This window comes from Mytilus galloprovincialis, chromosome 2 (assembly GCF_965363235.1).
Source record: "Mytilus galloprovincialis chromosome 2, xbMytGall1.hap1.1, whole genome shotgun sequence".
NCBI lineage: Eukaryota > Metazoa > Mollusca > Bivalvia > Mytilida > Mytilidae > Mytilus > Mytilus galloprovincialis.
In genome coordinates this window covers 86,625,779-86,643,931 of record NC_134839.1, presented here as the reverse complement: position 1 = coordinate 86,643,931, position 18,153 = coordinate 86,625,779, and the positions used below count along the sequence as shown (strand labels likewise).

At 34.6% G+C, this 18,153-nt stretch overlaps 2 protein-coding genes across 2 annotated transcripts; one reads left to right on the top strand and one right to left on the bottom strand.

Annotated features, from left to right (window-relative positions):
- Positions 1-8,160: 8,160 nt before the first annotated feature.
- Positions 8,161-11,066, bottom strand: LOC143064710 (torsin-1A-like). The gene is made up of 2 exons (XM_076237743.1): positions 10,992-11,066; positions 8,161-9,703 (listed from the first exon to the last, which is right to left on the bottom strand). The coding sequence occupies exon 2, from the start codon at positions 9,697-9,699 to the stop codon at positions 8,341-8,343; it is 1,359 nt and encodes a 452-aa protein (XP_076093858.1). The 5' UTR covers positions 9,700-9,703; positions 10,992-11,066; the 3' UTR covers positions 8,161-8,340.
- A 264-nt stretch (positions 11,067-11,330) lies between these two features.
- Positions 11,331-16,654, top strand: LOC143064711 (alpha-aspartyl dipeptidase-like). Its single transcript, XM_076237744.1, has 8 exons — positions 11,331-11,499; positions 12,163-12,251; positions 12,841-12,915; positions 13,425-13,504; positions 14,017-14,190; positions 15,293-15,352; positions 15,937-16,019; positions 16,517-16,654. Exons 1-8 carry the CDS (start codon positions 11,408-11,410, stop codon positions 16,581-16,583), a joined length of 720 nt encoding a protein of 239 aa, XP_076093859.1. The 5' UTR covers positions 11,331-11,407; the 3' UTR covers positions 16,584-16,654.
- The last annotated feature ends 1,499 nt before the right edge of the window (positions 16,655-18,153 follow it).

Below are 18,153 nucleotides of genomic sequence, written 5' to 3'. Positions count from 1 at the left end.
TTAGTCTGTAGTACCACTGCTAGTCTAATGTTATCACTGCTAATGAACTGTTATTCTGATGGTATAACTGTAAGTTAACTGTTAGTCTGATGGTACTTCTGCTAGTGAACTGTAAATCTGATGGTACCCCTGCTAGTTAACTATGAATCTGATAGTACTACTGCTAGTGAACTGTTAGTCTGATGGTACTACTGCTAGTGAATTGTTAATCTGATGGTACCACTGCTTGTGAACTTTAAGTCTGATGATTCCACTGTAAGTAAGTTATTATTCTGATGGTACACCGCAAGTGAACTGCTAGTCTGATAGTTCCACTGCTAGTGAACTGTTAGTCTGATGGTGCCACTGCAAGTTAACTGTTAGTCTGATTATATCACTGCTAGTGAACTATTAGTCTGATGGTATCACTGCTATTCTGATGGTACCACTGCTAGTGAACTGTTAATAGTTGATACCAATGCTAGTAGACTGTAAGTCTGATGGTACAACTGTTAGTAAACTGTTAGTATGATGGTACCACTGCTTGTGGCCTCCTAGTCTGGTGGCACACCGCTACGGCTAGTGAACTGTTAAACTGATAGTACCACTGTTAATAGTTGGTATCATCAGACTAACAGTTAACTTACAGAAGTACCATCTGAATAACAGTTCATTATCAGTGTTATCAGACTAGCAGTAGTACCATCAGACTAACAGTTCACTAGCAGTGGTACCATCAGTTTAACAATAGTTCACTAGCAGCAGCAGTGAACTATCAGACTAGCAGTAGTACCATCAGATTAACAGTTCACTAGTAGTGGTACCATCAAATTTACAGTTCACTAGCAGAAGTACCATCAGACTAACTGTTAACTTACAGTAGTACCATCAGAATAACAGTTCATTAGCAGTGTTGTTACCATCAGACCAGAGGTAGTACCATCAGACTTACAGTTCACTAGCATTGATATCAACTATTAACAGTGTACCACCAGACTAGCAGTGATACCGTCATATTAACAGTTCACTTACAATTGAACCATCAGACTAACAGTTCACTAACATCAATACCAACTATTAACAGTGGTACTATCAGTTTAACAGTTCACTAGCTGTAGCAATGTACCACCAGACTAGCAGTCCATTACCAGTAATACCATCAAATTAACCATTACCATTAGGACCAACTATTAACAGTTCACTAGCAGTGGTAGCATCATATTAACAATTCACTAGCAGTGGCACCATCAGACTTACAGTTCACTAGCATTGGTACCAACTATTAACAGTTCACTAGCAGTGGTACCATCAGTTAACAGTTCACTAGTAGTGGTACCATCAGATTAACAGTTCACTGGCGGTGGTACCATCAGTTTATCAGTTCACTAACCGTAGCGGTGAACTATCAGACTAGCAGTGGTGCCATCATATTAACAGTTCAATTACAGTTGTACTATCAGACTAACAGTTCACTAGCAATGGTACCATCAGATTAACAGTTCACAAGCAGTGGCACCATCAGTTTATCAGTTCACTAGCCGTAGCGGTGAACTATCAGACTAGCATTCCACTAGCAGTGGTACCATCATATTAACAGTTCACTACCAGTTGCACCATCAGACTTACAGTCAGCTAGCATTGGTACCAACTATTAACAGTTCACTTGAAATGGTACCATCAGTTTATCAGTTCACTAGCCGTAGCAGTGAACTAGTGGTACCATCAGATTACCAGTTCACTAGCAGTGGTACCATCAGACTTACAGTTCACTAGAATTGGTACCAACTATTAACAGTTCACTAGCAGTGGTACTATCTGATTTACAGTTCACTAGCAGTTGCACCATCAGACTTACAGTTCACTAGCAGTTGCACCATCAGACTTACAGTCAGCTAGCATGGGTACCAACTATTAACAGTTCACTAGCAGTGGTACCATCAGATTAACAGTTTACTAGCAGTTGTACCATCAGACTTACAGTTCACTAGCATTGGTACCAACTATTAACAGTTCACTAGCAGTGATACCATCAGATTAACAGTTCACTTGAAATGGTACCATCAGTTTATCAGTTCACTAGCCGTGGCAGTGAACTAGTGGTACCATCAGATTACCAGTTCACTAGCAGTGGTACCATCATACTTACAGTTCACTAGCATTGGTACCAACTATTAACAGTTCACTAGCAGTGGTACTATCAGATTTACAGTTCACTAGCAGTTGCACCATCAGATTAACAGTTTACTAGCAGTTGTATCATCAGACTTACAGTTCACTAGCATTGGTACCAACTATTAACAGTTCACTAGCAGTGATACCATCAGATTAACAGTTGACTTGAAATGGTACCATCAGTTTATCAGTTCACTAGCCGTAGCAGTGAACTAGTGGTACCATCAGATTACCAGTTCATTAGCAGTGGTACCATCAGACTTACAGTTCACTAGCATTGGTACCAACTATTAACAGTTCATTAACAGTGGTACTATCAGATTTACAGTTCACTAGCAGTTGCACCATCAGACTTACAGTCAGCAAGCATGGGTACCAATTATTAACAGTTCACTAGCAGTGGTACCATCAGAATAACAGTTTACTAACAGTTGTACCATCAGACTTACAGTTCACTAGCATTGGTACCAACTATTAACAGTTCACTTGAAATGGTACCATCAGTTTGTCAGTTCATTAGCCGTTGCAGTGAACCATCAGACTAGCAGTAGTACCATCAGACTTACAGTTCACTAGCAGTGGTACCATCAGATTTACAGTTAACTAGCAGATGTACCATAAGACTAACAGTTAACTTACAGTTGTACCATCAGACTTACAGTTCACTAGCATTGGTACCAACTATTTACAGTGGTACTATCAGTTTAACAGTTCACTAACTGAATCGGTGTACCACCAGACTAGCAGTGGTACCATCATATTAACAGTTCACTAACAGCTGTACCAACTATTAACAGTTTACTAGCAGTGGAACCATCCGATTAACAGTTCACTAGCAGTTGTACCATCAGATAAACAGTTCACTAGCAGTGGTACCATCAGTTTATCAGTTCACTAGCCGTAGCGGTGAACTATCAGACTAGCATTCCACTAGCAGTGGTACCATCATATTAACAGTTCACTACCAGTTGCACCATCAGACTTACAGTCAGCTAGCATTGGTACCAACTATTAACAGTTCACTTGAAATGGTACCATCAGTTTATCAGTTCACTAGCCGTAGCAGTGAACTAGTGGTACCATCAGATTACCAGTTCACTAGCAGTGGTACCATCAGACTTACAGTTCACTAGAATTGGTACCAACTATTAACAGTTCACTAGCAGTGGTACTATCTGATTTACAGTTCACTAGCAGTTGCACCATCAGACTTACAGTTCACTAGCAGTTGCACCATCAGACTTACAGTCAGCTAGCATGGGTACCAACTATTAACAGTTCACTAGCAGTGGTACCATCAGATAAACAGTTTACTAGCAGTTGTACCATCAGACTTACAGTTCACTAGCATTGGTACCAACTATTAACAGTTCACTAGCAGTGATACCATCAGATTAACAGTTCACTTGAAATGGTACCATCAGTTTATCAGTTCACTAGCCGTGGCAGTGAACTAGTGGTACCATCAGATTACCAGTTCACTAGCAGTGGTACCATCAGACTTACAGTTCACTAGCATTGGTACCAACTATTAACAGTTCACTAGCAGTGGTACTATCAGATTTACAGTTCACTAGCAGTTTCACCATCAGATTAACAGTTTACTAGCAGTTGTATCATCAGACTTACAGTTCACTAGCATTGGTACCAACTATTAACAGTTCACTAGCAGTGATACCATCAGATTAACAGTTGACTTGAAATGGTACCATCAGTTTATCAGTTCACTAGCCGTAGCAGTGAACTAGTGGTACCATCAGATTACCAGTTCATTAGCAGTGGTACCATCAGACTTACAGTTCACTAGCATTGGTACCAACTATTAACAGTTCATTAACAGTGGTACTATCAGATTTACAGTTCACTAGCAGTTGCACCATCAGACTTACAGTCAGCTAGCATGGGTACCAATTATTAACAGTTCACTAGCAGTGGTACCATCAGAATAACAGTTTACTAACAGCTGTACCATCAGACTTACAGTTCACTAGCATTGGTACCAACTATTAACAGTTCACTAGCAGTGATACCATTAGATTAACAGTTCACTTGAAATGGTACCATCAGTTTGTCAGTTCATTAGCCGTAGCAGTGAACCATCAGACTAGCAGTAGTACCATCAGACTTACAGTTCATTAGCAGTGGTACCATCAGATTTACAGTTAACTAGCAGATGTACCATAAGACTAACAGTTAACTTACAGTTGTACCATCAGACTTACAGTTCACTAGCATTGGTACCAACTATTTACAGTGGTACTATCAGTTTAACAGTTCACTAACTGAAGCGGTGTACCACCAGACTAGCAGTGGTACCATCATATTAACAGTTCACTAACAGCTGTACCAACTATTAACAGTTTACTAGCAGTGGAACCATCCGATTAACAGTTCACTAGCAGTTGTACCATCAGATAAACAGTTCACTAGCAGTGGTACCATCAGTTTATCAGTTCACTAGCCGTAGCGGTGAACTATCAGACTAGCATTCCACTAGCAGTGGTACCATCATATTAACAGTTCACTACCAGTTGCACCATCAGACTTACAGTCAGCTAGCATTGGTACCAACTATTAACAGTTCACTTGAAATGGTACCATCAGTTTATCAGTTCACTAGCCGTAGCAGTGAACTAGTGGTACCATCAGATTACCAGTTCACTAGCAGTGGTACCATCAGACTTACAGTTCACTAGAATTGGTACCAACTATTAACAGTTCACTAGCAGTGGTACTATCTGATTTATAGTTCACTAGCAGTTGCACCATCAGACTTACAGTTCACTAGCAGTTGCACCATCAGACTTACAGTCAGCTAGCATGGGTACCAACTATTAACAGTTCACTAGCAGTGGTACCATCAGATTAACAGTTTACTAGCAGTTGTACCATCAGACTTACAGTTCACTAGCATTGGTACCAACTATTAACAGTTCACTAGCAGTGATACCATCAGATTAACAGTTCACTTGAAATGGTACCATCAGTTTATCAGTTCACTAGCCGTGGCAGTGAACTAGTGGTACCATCAGATTACCAGTTCACTAGCAGTGGTACCATCATACTTACAGTTCACTAGCATTGGTACCAACTATTAACAGTTCACTAGCAGTGGTACTATCAGATTTACAGTTCACTAGCAGTTGCACCATCAGATTAACAGTTTACTAGCAGTTGTATCATCAGACTTACAGTTCACTAGCATTGGTACCAACTATTAACAGTTCACTAGCAGTGATACCATCAGATTAACAGTTGACTTGAAATGGTACCATCAGTTTATCAGTTCACTAGCCGTAGCAGTGAACTAGTGGTACCATCAGATTACCAGTTCATTAGCAGTGGTACCATCAGACTTACAGTTCACTAGCATTGGTACCAACTATTAACAGTTCATTAACAGTGGTACTATCAGATTTACAGTTCACTAGCAGTTGCACCATCAGACTTACAGTCAGCAAGCATGGGTACCAATTATTAACAGTTCACTAGCAGTGGTACCATCAGAATAACAGTTTACTAACAGTTGTACCATCAGACTTACAGTTCACTAGCATTGGTACCAACTATTAACAGTTCACTAGCAGTGATACCATCAGATTAACAGTTCACTTGAAATGGTACCATCAGTTTGTCAGTTCATTAGCCGTAGCAGTGAACTATCAGACTAGCAGTAGTACCATCAGACTTACAGTTCACTAGCAGTGGTACCATCAGATTTACAGTTAACTAGCAGATGTACCATAAGACTAACAGTTAACTTACAGTTGTACCATCAGACTTACAGTTCACTAGCATTGGTACCAACTATTTACAGTGGTACTATCAGTTTAACAGTTCACTAACTGAAGCGGTGTACCACCAGACTAGCAGTGGTACCATCATATTAACAGTTCACTAACAGCTGTACCAACTATTAACAGTTTACTAGCAGTGGAACCATCCGATTAACAGTTCACTAGCAGTTGTACCATCAGATAAACAGTTCACTAGCAGTGGTACCATCAGTTTATCAGTTCACTAGCCGTAGCGGTGAACTATCAGTCCACTAGAAGTGGTACCATCATATTAACAGTTCACTAGCAGTGGTACCATCAGACATACAGTTCACTAGCATTGGTACCAACTATTAACAGTTCACTAGTAGTGGTACCATCAGATTAACAGTTCACTAGCAGTTGTACCATCAGTTTATCAGTTCACTAACCGTAGCGGTGAACTATCAGTCCACTAGAAGTGGTACCATCATATTAACAGTTCACTTACAGTTGTACCATCAGACGTACAGTTCACTAGCATTGATACCAACTATTAACAGTTCACTAGTAGTGGTACCATCAGATTAACAGTTCACTAGCAGTGGTTCCATCAGTTTATCAGTTCACTAACCGTAGCGGTGAACTATCAGACTAGCAATGGGACCATCATATTAACAGTTCACTTACAGTTGCACCACCAGACTTACAGTTCACTAGCATTGGTACCAACTATTTACAGTTCACTAGCAGTGGTACCATCCAGATTAACAGTTCACTGGCGATGGTACCATCATATTAACAGTTCACTTACAGTTGTACCATCAGACTTACAGTCCACTAGCATTAACTCCAACTATTAACAGTTCACTAGCAGTGGTACTATCGGATTAGCAGTTGTACCATCAGACTTAGTTCACTAGCATTGGACCAACTATTATCAGTTCACTAGTAGTGGTACCATCAGATTAACAGTTCACTAGCAGTGGTACCATCAGTTTGTTAGTTCACTAGCCGTAGCGTTGAACTATCAGACTAGTAGTGGTACCATCATATTAACAGTTCACTTACAGTTGTACCACCAGACTTACAGTTCACTAGCATTGGTACCAACTATTTACAGTTCATTAGCAGTGGTATCATAAGATTAACAGTTCACTAGCAATGATACCATCATATTAACAGTTAACTTACAGTTGTACCATCAGACTAACAGCTGACTAGCATTGGTATCAACTATTAAGAGTTACTTGTTACTGGTACCATCAGGATGTAAGTCCACTGGCAGTTGTTTTATCAGGAATGAACATGCCAGTGAGAGTGGGACCATAAAAAACTAACAATCCACTAATAATGGTACTTAATACCATAAGCATTGAGGACCAACTGTGTCGTGGTACTTATCAACAAATATATGAAACGAATAATTAAAAAGAATGATCGATGAACAAAAACTGAAACATCTAGCTATGGTAGCTTAAAAGTTTCTTTTTACTGGTGACAGTATATGTATAAGCAATTGCAAAAATAGCCATTGAAAAAGTTAGAACTCATGATCCTTCATCCTATCAATTATTATAAACTGTTGACTTTAAATTTGGCAATGTACAAGGTCAAGTGTTTATGACATCATTACACTAAATCTGTTGCATGTTTACTAGTTGATGCTATAATCTGGGACAATTTTTTTTATCTATTAGTTGTAATTGGCTATGAACTAACTTTCAGCAACTGCAAGTACTCTTACTTTGGTTCTTCTTAATGTGTGTCTTATGTTCTTATGTTAGGTGTACCAATCTTTTAAGATTAGCCAATTGCAACTAATTTTTATAGTTTGTTCTTATGTTGTGCTATTACACCACTGTCCCAGATTGGGGAAAAGTTGAGCACTCACAAAAATGTTTAACCCTATCACATTCTTTATGCACCTGTCCCAAGTCAGGAGCCTGTAGTTCTGACAGTGGTTGTCATTGGTTCATGTGGGTTATAATTGTTTTTAGTTAATTAATTTGTTATAAATAAGGCCACTAGTTTTTCTTGTTTCAATTGTTTCACGATTTTAGTGTCAGAGCCTTTCATAATGACTAAACTGTATGTTTATTCCTCATTTTTGAAAGCTGTACAGTGGACTTTAATTTCTTACATTCACTTTCATTTGAACTCAGGTTGATGATTGTCTCATTAGCAATCATACCACATCTCCTTTTTTTAATACCTCACTTTCTTAGTTTGGAAATAATTAAAGAATATCAAATATTTTTCATCTATTATTCATATTACAATCAAACAAAAAAATCCACATTTTCTAGTCCTTAATCATTAATTTCAATTGCAATTAAATGCATCATATTTTATAAACAGATATGAAAATTTTTACATTTTATACATACATGACATATATATATATATATGAACATCAGTTTATCACAGAAATTTAAATATGAATGTCCACTTTGTCTGAAACCCTTTTACATCCCGTCAAAGAGTACGGAACATGATCTGATACTGGCTGAATATAATGCATTTCTTCTGAGATACTGTTTATTAATTCTGTGGTAGGTCGGCTCCCCTTCTTGATGATATCTTTTTCAATGCACTGGTGCACATGATATTTATTAAGTGGAAGAAAAGGTACAAATGTATGAATCAAACCCTGCTTATGGAAGTCTTTATACCACTCATCACTGGAATCAAGATTAGTCAAAACAGGAAGAATTTCCTCAAAGGTGATATCATTTCGTTTTTTCCCAGATTTCATTTCTGTGAAAAGGTAATTATTAATTTGATGACCTCTAGAATTGCTTAAGAATAAAAATATAATCCATGTTTTTTCCATTTCAATTCTCTGAATATCTTTCATGACAGAAAGAAGCCCTTCTAAGAGACCAGGTGTTGCTTTATCCATTTCATCGAAAACAAACATATTTACATAACACAAAGTTATGTTTCCTTTCACCCATTTCTGAATATTTATTTTATATTCCTTGTCCTGTGATTTATGAGGAAAATGAAGAGGAATAAGGAAAGTTGTCACTCTAGCATTATCAAAGCCATAGAGCAACTGTTTGGTCACAAAATTTTTGCCAACTCCTGTCCAACCATGAAAAGAAAAAACAAGAGGGTTGGTTGACAATTTTGTGTCATTCTGCATTCGTAAAGAAATATTTTTAAGTGTTGTTGTCAAAGCATGTTTGGCAATATGCTGACCAAATACATTTTCATCAAACACATGTTCAAATTTATTTACATCCATATGTATATGACATTTCTGATGGATTACTATGAATGTTGAAAGAAGTGCAAATAAAACAGCCAGGAACAACCATCCATAAAACTTTCTTCGTCCATCATACTGATTTCCAGATTTTCGTCTGTTTACACGTTTTTCTCTTGGAGACATTTCTTTACTCTTAGATCTAGATTTTTTTTTCTCTAAAGATGATTTTATAAGTTTATTTGATTCTGATAGAAGAGTGTTCAAATTTTCATCTTTATGTAGATTGCTTATTTTTTTTTCTTGATTCTTTTTTGGTGCTATAAGTGGTCTCATTCCTAATGGCTTTACTGACTCTCCTGCCTGATGGAAGTACTTAGCCTCACTTTTATATGGAGATGAAGTTGATATAGTAGCACTCATATTATGAAAAGAAAAGTTATTAACATAAGGAGAAGAATATGACCTATCATGGGATGTGTCCACATCCATATCTGAATTACTGTTATCATGGAATCCTTGGTAGTAACTTTTATTTCTGTTTCCATCAGGAGACATCTCCATAGGTTCTTCATCCATTTTCCTGCAACAAAATACAATACAGAATATAACATTTTGTTTGTATCAATCTATTCAAATTAGACAGAAAAATATGGTAAAGGCTTCTTTTTTTTTTTAAATGGACAACTTAACAAAGTGTCCCAAGTCAGTATCCTTTAATTGTTGTTTGCTTTTGTTGTGTTGTACATCAATCAGGCAGTTAGTTTTCTTGTTTAAAGGACACTTTTTCACATCTGTGGACACCTTATCACTATTTTGTCATCCATTACTGATCATCACAAAAGTTCTTGTAAAATATTGACATCCTAATAGAAAACATCTGACGCACAAAGAACAAGAATGTTTCCACAGTACACGGATGCCCCACTAGCACTATCATTTTCTATATTCAGTGGACCTTGAAAGTGGGATAAAAATCTAATTTGGCATTTAAATTAGAAAGATCATATCATAAGGAACATGTGTAATAAGTTTCCAGATGATTGGACTTCAAATTCCTCAAAAACAACCTTGACCAAAAACTTTAACCTGAAACTTGCACTTTCATTTTCTATGTTCAGTGGACCGTGAAATTGGGGTCAAAAATCTTATTTGGCATTAAAAGTAGAAAGATCGTATCATAGGGAACATGTGTACTAAGTTATAAGTTGATCTGACTTTAACTTCATCAAAAACTACCTTGACCAAAAACTTTAACCTGAAACAGGACAGACAGACGGACACAGACGAACAGACGGATGCACAGACCAGAAAACATAATGCCCCTCTGTTGTATGACGCCAAAAGTTCAAGTAAGAAAGTGGGAATAGCAATAAGGTGTTTTTCATAGTAAATATCTTCCGGACAAATAAGGAATGACAGTACTGTAGTTGAAGAGTTGCCACCGTCAATGGTCGATTTGACGGTCGCAAATGCTGTTTTACTGGGGATGCGTAGCGGAGACATTAAAATGGATATTTGAGAACATGAAATCAAAATTGACAGTGGCAACTCTTCAACTTCAGTACTGTTATTCAGATTCTAATGCATTACAAAAAGAAATGATACGTTAAAGCTCGAAAAAATGTTCAAATTTGACAAACAAACAAATTCCGCGAAACTTCATGAATGATTTTTGCACAAAGACGTCATGGCTAAACGTGACGTCATACAAATGAAAACTTACAAACTGGAGGTTAATACGTTAGCTCTACGATTCAAATTCGGATAAAATTAACATTAAAAAAGGAAATTCGAGGTAGGTGTTATTTTATTTTCGATATTATTGTAATAATCGAACATTTATTGATCCATCAACTCAATTGACTTACCCAAGAGGGAGCCCGCTCCAGTCATGCTTCAATGATTCCCTATAGAATGAACCAAATTTTTCCACGAGGGGGGGGGGGGGGGGGGGGGGCTCCCCATGGATCCGCCTATGATCAGTCTCAAGCTCAGATAACAGATGGCATGATATGGGCAAATACAATATTTGTAAACGTGTCATGTTCACACAACCCCGAGTTTTTTTTTCATCGTACCACTGGTGAAAATGAAACCATTTATACTGAAGATTTAGTTTTCTTATGCCAGTAAATACCTAATTAATACCACCAAATTATAGACTGATAGTTTGTTCCCGCCGTAGTTAAGGGAAAGTGAAAGCGGAAGTCTCACTAAAGGGGGCGTAACTCAATTCAGTTGATACCTTGATTACACCCACTAAGTTTTAACTTATTCTTTTGTCATGAGGCGATTATTGTTGATATCCAATTCAACATTATATGACGGAGGATATCTAGGACATTGTAAAGAACAGATAAAACAATTTCTCTCTGAGTAAATACAATTATAAGTGTTAAAAATTGTACAAAAAAAAACAAAGTGAAAGTAGAATTCAGACTTAACCATAGGCATTTAATAGGGTAGCCCAAGGGATTTCAGTATTGTGTATCGCTGTTTTTTTTTTTTTTTTGGTTTTCAACACTGCAGTGCATATTAAAGCTCATACAATTTTCATAAATATAACTTAATTGTACCTATGTAGCACTGAAGCCTTTTCTTCACTAATAATTCAATTATGTTCTCCAGAATATTAAGTACGAAGATGTCAAAAACAGTCTGAGAAAAAGGATGAACTTGTGCAATGCCAAAATTATAAATTTTTTATACTATAAAGGTGTACAAATATGTACATGATGTATGTAACATATTCTGGTGGACAATATTCAAAACAAAATCAATGTTAGAAAAGATATTGAGATTATTCACAGATCTCACTACAATCCTAAATAAATTGATAAACAGTTTTTTGTCCAAGCCATTTGAAGTGATAGTGAAGGTACGAAAATTCTATCTTTTAATAGATTGAAAATCTGTATTTGTAGTTTTAAAGTGTAATCTTTTCAGTTCAGTTATTCATAATAAGTTGCAGAATTCAATTCAAAAGGCATTTTTGCTGCCTAAATCAGAAATAATATTGTTTTTTCCTTCTCTTTGTAGCAAAGTTAAAACTGTGTTGTTTGTTCCATATGCACTTCATGACAGAGATTGGTATGCTGGAAAGGCTAAGGAAGCATTCACATCTTTTGGTAAGAATTTAATGGAAGGAGAAAGAGCATAAGAGTATTGACTACAGCCAAAATAATAACATGAATTATTCCAACTCTTGTACATGCATTTGAAAAACATGAAAAGTGCAATGTTTTTTTGTTACATTGAAAAATAAATCTGTCCATTTGAAGAATCTACCAATGTCCCAATAACTAACATTTTCAGTAATTAAGAATTTAAGAATAAGAAGACTTTTCAAAATAAAGCTTGTCTGTGTGTAAATATTTATATGAGAGCTTTATAAATATGAATGTACATGTACATTTAATCAGATATCACTGATATATATATATATATATATACATGCACATTTAATCAGATACCCCTGATATATATATATACATGTACATTTAATCAGATATCACTGATATATATATACATGTACATTTAATCAGATACCCCTGATATATATATATACATGTACATTTAATCAGATACCCCTGATATATATATATACATGTACATTTAAGAGTTTTTGTAGTATTGTGTTTTAGGGTTACTGTCACATTGATATATACCCACATCTTTCTTTTCCCACTAAAATCATATTGTTTTTTCTACCTCCAGGATATGATGTACAAAGTATTCACCAACAGCCAGATGCTTTAGGAGCAGTAAATCAAGCTCAAGCCATATTTATTGGTATTTAATATATTCCTTTATCTTATATTTACTACCAAAAACTTATTACTACCTTCCTTGTACAATGTTGTAGTAGTAGTTCTTAGAATGCTCAGAACATGCAAGAAACATTAGTTATAGATTAACTTAGGAAGTTCAAATCCATTATAATATACACCAAACTGAACTTTTTATATAATTAACTTCCTAAAAAGAGATGTGAAGCACCATCATGATTTCCAAGTTAATAGCATTTTTTTCAATATTGCTGATTTAACCATCCAGGAGTCATGCCATGTAATGAATACAATTTTTTTTCTAAATTATTTTCCTTTAGAGAAACCTTTCTTTTTTCTGGATAGTATACCGCTATGATAAAATATATTTGTTTCATGAATTGAAGTCTCTTAAAAAAAGAAATTCCTTTTAAAAATAGAACTATTATTTTTGGTATTTCAATTTCCTATTGGAACAAATTCTATTGGATATATTAACTTTTATTTGTATTTATTTTTGTTCTTTACCAACAGGTGGGGGTAATACATTCCGACTTTTGAAGACACTTTATGATGAAAAAATTGTGGAAGCAATCAGAAATAGAGTTTTAGAGGTAAGGAATTTATAGACATAGTGCACTTTAATTTTTTTTTAAGTAACAGCTTTAAATGCTGTTTGACTGTATTTGATTTTGTTACTATAGTGTACTTTAATATTATAGTGTAATTTAAAAACTTTAAAGTACCAATTTTAAATGCTGTTTGACTGTTTTTGATTTTGATACCGGTACTAAGAAAACCTGACTGTTTATGCCCGATTTTATGTCCCGCTTCAGTTAAAGTTTTTGGTCAAGGTAGTTTTTGATGAAATTGAAGTTTAATCAACTTGAAACTTAGGACCATGTTCCCTAATATATGATCTTTCTAATTGTAATGCCAAAATAAGAGTTTTGACCCCAATTTCAAGGTCCACTGAACATAAAAATGATAGTGCCCATGTGGCATCCATGGATACTTTCTTGTTTTGTTATGGTTTTCACTATTCTATGATAGTTTACCAATATTTTTTTTAAATGTATTCCTTAAACCCAATGAAGACTCTCATTGATATACTCTTTGTTTGTAGGATGGCATACCATATATAGGGTCTAGTGCTGGAAGTAATGTAGCAACAGACAGCATCAAGACAACAAATGATATGCCAATAGTTTATCCACCATCATTTGATGCCCTCAAACTGGTACCCTTTAACATCAATCCACACTACATGGAACCAGATGCTAATAATACACATATGGGTGTAGGTATTGACTCCAATCAGAGATACTGATAATTTACAAAATCAATGGATATAATGTGGACATAAGATTCTGTTATAAATAAACTTACTAAATTAGTTTTGGAGTACATATATAAACAACACATATATGTATGATCATTTGTTGTTATACTTTGTGATAAACTGGTGTATATATATATCTTGTCATTTAAAAAAAATATAAACTACCTTCTGGACAGACAAATTATATTTTGTAAGCATTACACAAAAAATGGAGTTTTATGTAGTTTTGCTTGGTTCTTATTTTTTTTTTATTTTTCTAATATTTAGATAAGAGTATGTTGTCATTGTATATTTTGAAAAAAAAAACATGTAAATTAGTAAAAGTAAGTGTTGACATGCTCATTGTTAAAGAACTCTTTACAAAAATCACAAGGGGATGGTTCCCATTTGTTAATTAACATATTATCTTTTTAATATTCAGAAAAGTTTTAAGATTGCACAGACAGTTCTGCTATAGATATCTATCAAACACAATACAACCCTTTAATTTTTGAGACTATTGAAAAAAGCATTTCATTTATAACTATTGATGTTTGATTATGGAACAAAGTCTGTTTTTTTCATATTTTTATTAAATTTTCATAAATAAACATTAATTCCCCGAGGGTATCACAAGCCCAGTAGTCAGTACTTCTGTGCTGAGATGAATTATCATTGATGTGGTTATATCAATAAATTAACTGTTTTTGAAATACTAAGGCTTTTCTACCTCAGGAAGAGATAACCTTAGCTGTATTTAGCAAAACTTTTAGGAATTTTGGTCATCAATGCTCTTCAACTTCATACTTTGTTTGTCCTTTTTAACTTTTTTGGAATAGAGTGTCACTGATGAGTCTTTTGTAGATGAAACACGTATCTGGTATATATACAACATTTAATCCTGGTATCTATGATGAGTTTATTTGTTATTGGATTTGAAAGTAGCCTTCCATGAAATTATCGTCTCAGTTTTTTTTTAAAACAGTTAAACTATTGCCTTGTTGCAGATTTATTCATTGTATAGTTTTTGCCAGACAACAAAAGATGAAAGGTTTTAAATGTGAACTTATTTTCATTTCAGGAGACTAGAGAACAAAGAATTAAACAATTCCACGAATATGAAGATTCTCCTCCAGTTTTGGTAAGCTTATTTTGTTAGGAACCAGTTTTCATAAGTTATTAGTATCAGAAGACCATTAGAACAACTGATAGATTTTTAAATAAATTAGAAGAAGGGAAATGATTTAAAAAAAAACACATTTACTTATTTTCCATCCTTGTTTGATTTCTTCCTTACGTTGTAGTTGGCATGTTGTTATTATCACACCCACCCTGACACTACATCCTAAAGTTTTTATTTCCCCTTAAAATATTGTTGTTATCAATAATCTTGTAAGATAATTTCCCACTGGTTTACCGATATAATTATCTTACTTTGGAAAACATGAATACTATCCATACTGATGAGCCTTTATGAATTCAACTGACTATAGTCCTTTTCACAAAAAATCTTAAGTGTAAAATTAATCTAACAATAAAAATATTTAGTTGAATTGTTAAGGAATATTTTAGACTTACAATAAATTTTACACCTAAGATTTATTGTGAAAACTCCAAAGGGCTACAGTATTTTTGAATTTGATTTTTCAATATGAATGTAAATACTAAACTTAATAATTTCTGCATTTTGAAGTATTATAGTAATATGTGTTATTCATTTTTAAGGGGTTACGTGAAGGATGCATGTTACTTGTAGAGGATAAAAAAGCAACACTGCTGGGAAAAACAGATGCCAAACTTTTTGTCAGGTACATAATAAAACACGTTTTTTTTTGGTATGCAAGATACATTGTTTCAGCATGAAGATCGTTACATGTTGTTGTGCCAGGATTATATTGACAGTAATTCTTTTAGTAATAGCTTTCATTTATTAATTTCACTTGTATTTCCAGAATTTTTCCTCATTAAACACGTACTACTTACTTTCACTTTTGCACAGTTGCTTGTTATGTCATATATTTTCTTTAAGTCATATTTTATAACCTATCTTTTATTTTTTCATTTTAAAAATTTTATCTCATAAATTTCTTTTGATTCACAAGAAAGAATTTTTGCATGATTGGTAGTTTGAAAAACTGCAGATTGACCCACACTTTTTAGTAAATTTTTTGGAAAAGCATTGGAAAATCTATATTCTGACAGAGTATAAGAAAATTCTATCTGATGAAATATAATACCAATGATCTTCCTTAACCATAAGCTGTTCCAAATGATAATGATCTTTTATATATATTTATTTTTTCAGAGGAAAAGATCCAGTGGAGTATAAAGTTGGATCAGATATGTCATTTCTGTTACAGTCTCCATTGTGATGTTAAACAAGATAACTGTTAAATTAGGTTCAGAAAATCTAGGCGTGTTTGTAATAAAAATATATATGTTATTGGTTACTTTTATTTTGTATTGTCAAACTACTCAATACTGTTCCTTTTAAAGAAGGAGGTATGAAATTAGAGCAACTATTTGGAACCTGAAATTGTAAATAAATGAAGTCAATTGTTACGTATACCTCTGTGTAATAGAAAATAGTTGAGCCATTCAAATTTATGTATATTTAATTGAAAAAAAATCATATAATTTTGACACTTTGGTTCCAAAAGTCAACTTGTGATGTCACTAAGAAGTCATATGTGATTTAAATGGTCATTTATTTCTTTTTTTGAACAAAATAGATAAAAGCAAAGCTTAACCACCCCCCCCCCCCCCCCCCCAAAAAAAAAAAGAAGATATATATATATTTTACACATTTTAGGGGAAAGTTTTCACACATATCTATATATTTGTGACAAGACCTCAAAATATATCTTTTTAGACTTTTTTTTGTTTTTTGCAGTTTTGGGTTTGAAGACCTGATGCAAACAAATAGACAAAATAAAAAATCCCAATGTATGACAGTCTTATATATTTAACATCGGAGTATGTCATTTGGTAGTGATAATACTTTTTGATTTACATATTCAAGGAGCCAAAAGTGGTATGATAGTGATATTTATCAAAACACATTCAAATTAAGTCTTTTAAAACCTTAATTTTCAACCTTGACAAAGGGATAGTGATCTGGCGGCAGTAGAGCGTTAGCCAACTTTTTAAAAGCTTAATATTTTAGAAGGTGGAAGACCTGGATGCTTCATACTTTTTATATAGATGCCTCATGTCACGAAGTTTCCGTCTGTCACATGTCCATTGTCCTTAACCTCATTTTCATGGTTCAGTGATTACTTGAAAAAAAAGTTGTATTTTTTTTTAGTGTTAATTTCTCTCTTATTATGAGCAATAGGATAACTATATTTGGTATGTGCGTACCTTGCAAGGTCCTCATGCCAGTCAGACAGTTTTCATGTGACCTCAACCTTATTTTTTATGAATCAGTGAATGAGGTTAAGTTCTGGTGGTCAATTCCATATCAGATACTATAAGCAATAGGTCTAGTATATTTGGTGTATGGAATTATTGTAAGGTGTACATGTCCAAATGGCAGGTGTCATCTGACCTTGACATCAATCAAGATTGTGGATAGACCAGGAAGATTTTTTCTATATACATAAACACCAAACCAACAAAGTTAGATCTGTAAGACGTACTTATAAATATCATTATTTCTGTGACTGTATCTTACATTAATTTGTAGGATCCTTTACTATAGATATTTCAGCTGATCTGTAACTAATCCATCTTCATGCCTTATATATCATGTACTGTATTACGACGCTAGATTAAAACTGACGAGGAAAGGTAACACCTGGCCACCGAAAGCTTTATTTGTGAAGCCCAGGTGCTCGAGTGGACTAGCGTGCCGGATACAGTGCAGGCGATTTGGTGTCATGATATCTCAGTAACATGAAAAGGGGGGGGGAGGGTGTTATTTTTTTTCCATTTTTAAGG